Source organism: Nymphaea colorata, chromosome 6, assembly GCF_008831285.2.
Source record: "Nymphaea colorata isolate Beijing-Zhang1983 chromosome 6, ASM883128v2, whole genome shotgun sequence".
NCBI lineage: Eukaryota > Viridiplantae > Streptophyta > Magnoliopsida > Nymphaeales > Nymphaeaceae > Nymphaea > Nymphaea colorata.
In genome coordinates this window covers 22,232,571-22,241,242 of record NC_045143.1, presented here as the reverse complement: position 1 = coordinate 22,241,242, position 8,672 = coordinate 22,232,571, and the positions used below count along the sequence as shown (strand labels likewise).

General features: G+C 41.5%; 1 protein-coding gene across 1 annotated transcript; it reads left to right on the top strand.

The window, feature by feature from the left end:
• Positions 1-1,222: 1,222 nt before the first annotated feature.
• On the top strand, positions 1,223-2,278 carry LOC116256632 (uncharacterized mitochondrial protein AtMg00810-like). The gene has a single exon (XM_031633023.1). It carries the CDS (start codon positions 1,223-1,225, stop codon positions 2,276-2,278), a length of 1,056 nt encoding a protein of 351 aa, XP_031488883.1.
• Positions 2,279-8,672: the final 6,394 nt, after the last annotated feature.

Sequence of the window (8,672 nt, the reverse complement as noted above, 5' to 3'; positions counted from 1 at the left end):
ATCTCCTGATTATAAGTTTCTAAAGGTTTTTGGATGTGTCTGCTATCCTTGTCTACGTGATTTCAACACTCATAAACTGTAGTTTCGCAGCAAGCAACATGTCTTTTTTGGATATAGCAGCATGCACAAAGGATATATTTGCTTTGATCGAGATACGAGAAAACTTCTTATCAGCAGACATGTGGTTTTTGATGAAAGTGTATATCGCTTTAAAACCTTGGCATCACCAGTCCAACCTACACCAAGTAAACCTCCACTGCCTCTAGTCATTACTATGCCCTCCCCAAACATACCACCTCTCTTAAACCGTTCCTCTCTCACACTCGTGCACCATTCACCAAATACTACATCGTTCCCACCACCACTCCCTCTCATTCAATCACTGTCCAACATCATTCAGGATATACAATCTGAACCTACACCCTCACCTACCTATTCACCACCTCATCCTTCACTGCCGAACCCTTCACCACCCCCTAGACCGCATCGCTCTCACCACATGCTCACTCGGTCCCAAACTGGTTCTCTTAAGCCAAAAACCTACACCATCTCCAAATATTCCCTTCCTGCAGTTCATCTCACCCATCTAATCTCTGAAACCGAACCTCGTACTGCGTCTCAAGCCTTGAAGCACACTTATTGGGTTCAAACCATGAAAGATGAACTTGCAGCTCTACACAAGAATCACACATGGACTCTTGTATCACCAACTCTCTCTGCTAATATCATTGGCTCGAAATGGGTTTTTCATATTAAAAGAAAAGCTGATGGCACTCAAGAAAGATACAAGGCTCGCTTAGTGGCTAAGGGCTACACTCAAGAACATGGTATTGACTACTTTGAAACCTTCAGTCCCGTAGTCAAACACACTTCTATACGTGTTCTTCTCACTATTGCCATCACTTTTGGCTGGACTATTCGGCAACTTGATGTTTACAATGCTTTCCTTCATGGAGTTCTTACTGAGAAGGTATATATGGCTCAACCACCGAGCTTCATCGATGATCGTTTTCCTCATCATGTTTGTCAACTGCATAAGGCTATTTATGGTTTAAAACAGTCTCCCCGTGCTTGGTTCCAACGGCTTACTAATTTCTTGGTCACATTGGGGTTCGTCGGCTCAAAAGTGGATTCCTCTCTTTTTCTGCGAGTGTGATCTGATTCAACTTTATATATCTTGATCTATGTTGATGATATTATTATTACAGAAAATAATGATACTATGATCAAGTCCATCATGCATACTCTAGATCAAGAATTTGGCATTAAAGATCTTGGCCTCCTACACTATTTTTTGGGCATTCAAGTGACTTTCTCCTCCAAGGGTTTATTTCTTTCTCAAGAAAAGTATATGCTTGACATTCTGCAGAAAGCAAATATGATTGATGCAAAACCTCACTGCACGCCTATGTCGACCACTTTCAAACTGTCAAAACACGCTTGGGAGCCTCTTTCTGATCCCACTTCATATCGGCAACTTGTTGGTGCACTGCAATATCTTACGCTCACATGGCCTGATCTCTCATTTGCTGTCAACAAAGTGTGTCAATACATGCAACAGCCTACTACTATTCACATGACTGTTGTCAAGCACATTTTATGTTATGTCAAGGCCACCCTATCTTGCGGTCTTCTGTTAAAGCCAGCCACCACTTTTCACATTGATGCTTACACTGATGCAGACTGGGCTGGTAACATTGATGATCATAAGTCCACTGGCGGTTTTGCCATCTTTATAGGATCATCTCTTGTTTCTTGGTTTGCCCGCAAACAACCTACTGTTGCTCGATTTAGCACCGAAACTGAATACCGTGCTCTAGCTTCCTATTCTTCTGAGGTTTTATGGCTCACGTTTTTACTCAAGGAATTACATATTAATATGCCACACGTTCCTTGTCTATGGTGTGACAACATCAGTGCTGCCTCGCTCTCCGTTAATCCGGTTTTTCATAATAGATGCAAGCATATTGAGATTGATGTTCACTTTGTTCGCGATCATATTGCCAAGAATCATCTTCAAGTTCACTATATACCTAGTGCTGATCAGCTCACGGACATCCTCACCAAGCCACTTGCTCAATCTACTTTTGACAATCTTAGATTCAAGCTTAACGCTCTTTCCCGAGCGTTCATCTTGAGGGGGATATTAAACCACTGCATCACACATCTACAGCTAGAGGAGATCTCGCCCATATCATATCCACAAATCATGTCCCTACCAAAGATAATGCTCAGGCTATTAAGACTGCTACAAAAGATGAGGATCATCTATGTATAGCAACTGAAAAAGAGGAAACGTGCGATTCTGAAATCAAATATAATCCCAACAAATTTGGGATTAGCGATTCTGTAATCAATTCTAATCCCAACAAATATGGGATTAGCGATTCTATAATCAAATCAAATCCCAATGAATATGGGATTGATGGTAATGAAAATTGACTATAAAAGAGAGTCTCTTGTCATGTAAAATTAACAAGAAAGAGACACCTTCCTTCGTGGACGTAGACCAAAGGTCGAACCACATTAAAAATCCTTGTCGTCTTCTCCTTTTCTCTCTCTCCTTTCTTTCTTCTTCCTAGCGTGTGGTCTTGTACCCAGAATAACATCGAATCCACTAAGATTTATGATCACCAACTGTGCTAAGCGATATTGATGGATTTTCACGTCTACATCAGCTAGATACTGGCTAAATGAATCTTGGACATGCATAGGGCTGACCACTTTTAAGATATACAGCATCGTCCTAGCCAACACTTCCAGTGAAGTGGCAAATTGACTAGATATGAAAGAATGAGTAACCTCTGCATCAAATAACACTCTAGCAATATGAGAACCAACAGATAAAGTACGTTCAATGAGATCATGTGCCTAAAGCTCCTCCACGGTAGTTCAATAGACACGTCTGATAGTCTTTTGAGCACTAGAAGGATCGGCCTTGGGCTTCTTCAACTTTTTTCCTCACATTATGGGACAATGTTTTATGAAGTGTCTCATCCTTCCATGGTGCAAACATGCTTCGGTCTTCCGATAACACGGCTTACCTGGGTGCACATGTGAGCAAGTAGGGCACCTTGGTAGAGTCAAAGTAGTCGCTGCCCCTTGTGTGGTGTCACTGCGGTTTGCCCTGTTCCAACTGAATGCTCGGTCATAATGCCTCTCATAAGGCTTTGCCCAGACTACAAAGTGGTGTCATTTGACATGCGTCCGCCCACCATGTGAGTGCTGGCCTATCTTCTTGTGATGGTCCTTCTAAGTCCTAGCCCAATCCTCTTCCATGTCTCTTGCCATCCTGACCGCCTTGTCCGAATTGCGAGGCCTACTAGTCCATTATCTTGCTTCGTAGCCCGTCGTGTAAACCATGCACAAACTTGTCTGCTCTGGCCTCATCAATGGTATAGAGGTTGTGGGAAGTACACCTTCAAGGAATGTTGTAAAAGGCGATAAAGCGAGGCAAGGCGAGGCATTAATTGAAGTGTAAGCTTCACGGACAAATTTGTGAATTATATAATATTTATAAAAATAACAATAAAACTGGAAAAAATGACTACAATACTAAGAAAATCAATAAAGAACAATACACAACATATGCAAACCACTAATTTGTAAATCCAAATAAATACAATGTCATAACAACATAATACAAAGAGTGCTTGCATAATTGGCACATAGCGTACGCATCTTATAACATGGCCTCCAAGTGCTGATACTTTGTAACATACTCTTATGAGCTCAAATGATTTTGCTGCAACTCAAGAAATTCTTGTATCTTTTTATTTCTCATATGTGCTGGGAAATAAGTGTTGAAGAACGAATCTCTGGACTGCTTCCATGAGATCAACGGTTGGCCTGAAAACGGGTCGATTGCCGCATCATCTTTCAACAAATAAGAGCCATAGTTCACTTTATCTCCTTCTAGCATCTTGAGAAGCTCAAAAATGCATTCAACCTTTTCAATTCATTCTTATGTCGTGTCTGAACTATCATCTCCAGTAAAGACAGGCGGTTGCATTGACATAAATTGCTTGAATGGCACCGAAGTTGTCCTCTCCTTAGGTGGTGTAGTAGTGTCTTCAGTAGGAGATGTATGGCTCCTCTGATTATTGACAATCGACTGAACTAGAGAGGTCAGTGTCTGCATGGTCGTCAGCAATGTAGTCTATTGATCCACAGGCGGAGTCTGCCTTGATAGGGTTTGGACACTCACACTAGTTTGGGCGTATGGTTGCCCTGACGTACTATCATCCAATGGGGTCTGCGTATCAGAATAGGCTGAACTTGGCCATCTTTGTGCCTCTGTAGCCGGCCCAGCTCGCTTCTTAACCTTACGTTGGTACTTCATATGTACAAACAAGAACCATCATTCTTATTACAAGGTTTGAGACAACTTTTACAAGTTTCATTTGCAAAGATGCATCACAATCATCAATACATCAATCCATCACATGTGCATATATCATAGTAAATTTAAGACTTCAATAAAAGCTAACTCAAATAGTGCGTACCTGGGCAACACGCCTTCACAAATAGGCTTTAACTCACATCCGTAGTGGGGTTTTGCCATAGCTCTGGTACTAAAGCTGTCACACCCCAAATCACCGTCAAATAACTCTCTTTTTTTTGTTAAAACACAAAACATTGAGGTGCGATGACACAACGATTAAAAAAGAAAAGAGATATGCAAATAAAAGACAATGGGGCAACTTTTCATTGCATAATAAATTTTGTTCATACAAAATCACTTTGCATTTCTCAATAACACCGATAACAAAAATGCCCCCAAAATCATAACTTTGATGCTTTACAAAAACAAGACATCAAAGAGCTTAAAACATGATGCGCCGGCACTACAGTTGACCCAAAACCTCTCTAGTAGGATGCGAATAGAGGCATCTGATCAACCTACTGCTCCGGGTATGCCAAAACCTAAAAAAGAAAGACAATTGAAGGTTTAGTCTTCGCAGTATGGCAACAAGCCAGATAAATCCCTAACCCTCTAAGGTAAGGGCTCAAATATGAGATATAACAAATATAAAAGTAAATTACTATAATGTCGTGATAGGGCATACATTCACATGCCTTGTTATAAAAGCCCCATACATATACCACGATATGTAAAGGCCACTCAATGGCCACAATAACACATTCAAAAATCACATGTAATTCATGCATAAACATATCATTCTCATTCACTTCATTCACATTCTTTTCATTTATATTAACTTTTGTGAATTGATAGTTCCTGTGGGTGCAAACACAGGCACGTGCCCACCACGGGCGACCTAAAGTCGGGAGAGAAAACCCCCGTGGTGGCCCAAAATGATATGGATTCATTCATGCTGCAGCGGAAGAGCAATCAACCATGGATATATGAATTCCAATGAGAGTTGCTCAGCCTTCCTTAAGACACCCAGTTTAGGAAGGCGGGAGCCCAACGCTCCAAGCACATCACACAACGGTACCCTGGGGCCTTGCACCGCCTGCGCTCCGAGCAGACGAGACCAGTGGTGAAGGTGGGACATCTCCCAAACACATTGCCACAACCCACTGGCCTCTCATCTCTTATTCTTTCTTACTTATCATTAATTCACAAAATGGCTGGCTAGCTAGCTCTTCACGTTGGTTCACTTCGTAAGTACACACATACCACCAATTGCCACCACACGAGGGCTAAACATATAGTTAACATTTTTAGCTAGCCGTCATAACATTACAGGTACAACTGCCCCTCAATTTCATTCATTTGCATTCATTCCCATGACAATGCATGTGCAACATATGACAACATTCACATTTGTCACACACATCTTTCAAAACTTAGCCAAACTATGGAGAGTAGTCTCAATCCGCGATTGGATCGTAGTCATCTTAGGCAATTATTGTTTTAGGATATTTTCTAATGCATAATTGGGGTCGAGGAGATACTCGACTCGATACCCCACCTCATCTGTCTAAAGCAGTTATCATTTCTAACATGCAAATGCAATTGCGCAATAATTTTAAAACAAAACTAATCACATGAGCATTCAATCCCCATGCATACATTCATTCAATCACATCGCAATCATAGGATCCAACGATCCTATAAACACACATTCAAAAGTTGGCCCCAGACTGGGATTTGCGTAGAATGCCGCCATACCTGCCGTGCGTCGCTAGACTACACCAAAATAGCAATTTGCATAGAATCGTGCTGCTTGAAGTCTACTTGACGTGTCCAGTATACCTACAAACATAAGCAATTGATAAATTCTCTACTCGTTCAGTTTTACAATCCATACAAATATAAAATACAATCATTAAGGCATAGGTCATCGCCTTAAGAGGGTGCCGACAGGTAGTGTCGACCCACAAAGCCCTCCAATAGGCCTCTTCCCAACTCTTTGAGGTTGTCACCAAATGTTTTAAGTTTCGCGCTTTCTATTTGAACCAATCACTAAGTTGTTTCTCTCTTGCTTCCTTATTTGAAGCGTCTATCCCGAAATTAAGATTCTCAATATACGACGTATATGCACATCAATAGAAGCATATTTTTCGAGCTCGCTAAAACCAGTTCTAAATCTTCTCAACATCATCAAAATTTCTATCATGTGTCCAAACCGCTTCAAAAATGAACTCATCATGTTAAAAAGAGAATTATACACGTAGATCATCGTCTTTCTCAAAATAGTCATACCCCAAAATAGCAACATCGCAAATATACATTTCAAATCATCAAATCATGAGTATAGCATGCTCAAATAATAATTATACTTCCACTAACAGTAAATTTTAGATAATTTAAGCTCGATTAGGCCTCGCTCACCCCCAATCTTAGTGTCCAAACTGCTGCAACGTTCCCGGCAGCCACCTCAAATTTCGATTGATCCCATAGTGACAAAATTCATATCATGCTACCACCACCCACGCCTTCTATTCACTGTTATGAGGGGAAAGATGTGTCCCCCAAGCTGCAATCCAATACTACAGCCACAAAAGAGTGAAAATCAGTGAGAAAGAATGTAAGAGCAAGGTCTGCCGTTAGAATAGGGCTTCCGGCTGGGTAAAAAGGAGGTTCGGCTGAGAGGGTTGTTTCAGTTGGGGAGACAGGAAACAACGAGGGAGAGGGAAGTTGAAAATGAGAGAGAGCACGAAAGATGTGAGTGGGAGGAGGCTGGCGGTAAGGAGAGGGAGTGCAGACTGAGAGTGGAGACGGACGGAGAGTGGCGAGGGAGAGAGGGCAGGCGCATGAGAAAAGGGAGTGTGCAAAGAGGGAGAGTGCAGCAGAGAGAACGTGGGCAGAAAAAACGACATTGACATAGAGAGATGGGCAATAGAAAGAGTGAAAGGTGTGGTGAAGGGCAAGGAAGAAGAAGAAGAAGAAAAAGAGACAGAGGGTGCGACGAATAGAACAGCGAGATAGGGTGGCGGAGAAGAAAGAAGAGAGGGAAAAAAATAGAATCAGGCAAGCTTACCTCCACGCCGTTGTGCCACTGCCGTCGCCCTTCCTCCGCTGGCCCAGCCGTCGCCACTGCCACACCTTCCGCCTTCTTCTTCTCTGCGACGCAGTAGAGAAAAGTTCCCTGACGCAACGAGCTCTTCACGCAATTGGTTTTGGGTCTGGGTCTGGACCCGCTCCAGCCCGACCTGAAATAAAAACAACGAGCTTTACATTGTTTATTGCTTTGACAGATTGGATTTATAATAAAAATGACATTCAGGATGCTTCTTTTCATTTTGCAACAGATCATAACTCTCATCAAATGAAAGTTCTGGAGTCTTGCCTTCAAAATCATTACTGCTGGGGTCAGACCATATATGTGAACTCCAACAACTGCAATTGGGTCAGACAAATGTGGCAATCAATCCGTGGCAATGGCACACAATTGAAAAACCCGTAGGTGATCAAAAGCTCGTATAAATATCTCAAGCTTAGCTACAAAATCCCTTCAAAGGAAATGGGATCTTCTTTCAACCTTCCAATGCAACCTCATTTTACGCTTCACTAGGTCCTACATTTTTTTTTTGTTGTGTTTCGTCTTCATCACTTAGGATGCACACATAAGTGATGCTTTTGATTTTGCTGCTCGTTTTCTCCTACATTTTGTTTTTTGCTTTGTATATATGTTCTTAATAAATGGTTAAGGGACCTATCCCAGCAGGTTTGCATTGGAAAATCAAGCAATTCTACTAGAATCACTTGATTTTCATATGATTTCAGGGATTCCTAAAAGAATGGACTGATATTCAATGAGCTTGGAAACTGCTTTGAAACAAATCAGTAGAGGACCAATTCAATGTGAATAGGCTGAATCAGGCCAATTCGCAACAAAAAGTTTCAATATGAAAGTAAACACTTTTTGTGGGTCAGTGTGGACAATTGTCGACGCTTGCCTCTGCCTTTGCATGACTCCCAAGCTGATTTTACACCTTGGTCCCTTCAACAGTTGAATGTTGATGCTTGAAATTACAAAATGCCATCAAAAGGATGGAGAACAACCTCCCTTATGTTATGGGGACAAAATTTCAAAATGAAAGATGACAAATCATTTTACCATTTTATCCTTAGGTAGGGCAAACATGGTGCATGGTTCAACACCCTAAGCACATACTATGCACTATAGAATTGGCCTTACACATCCACGAGCTCTCCAAAACTAAAATGTAAGGTAATGGACTTTCCAAAGAGAGAG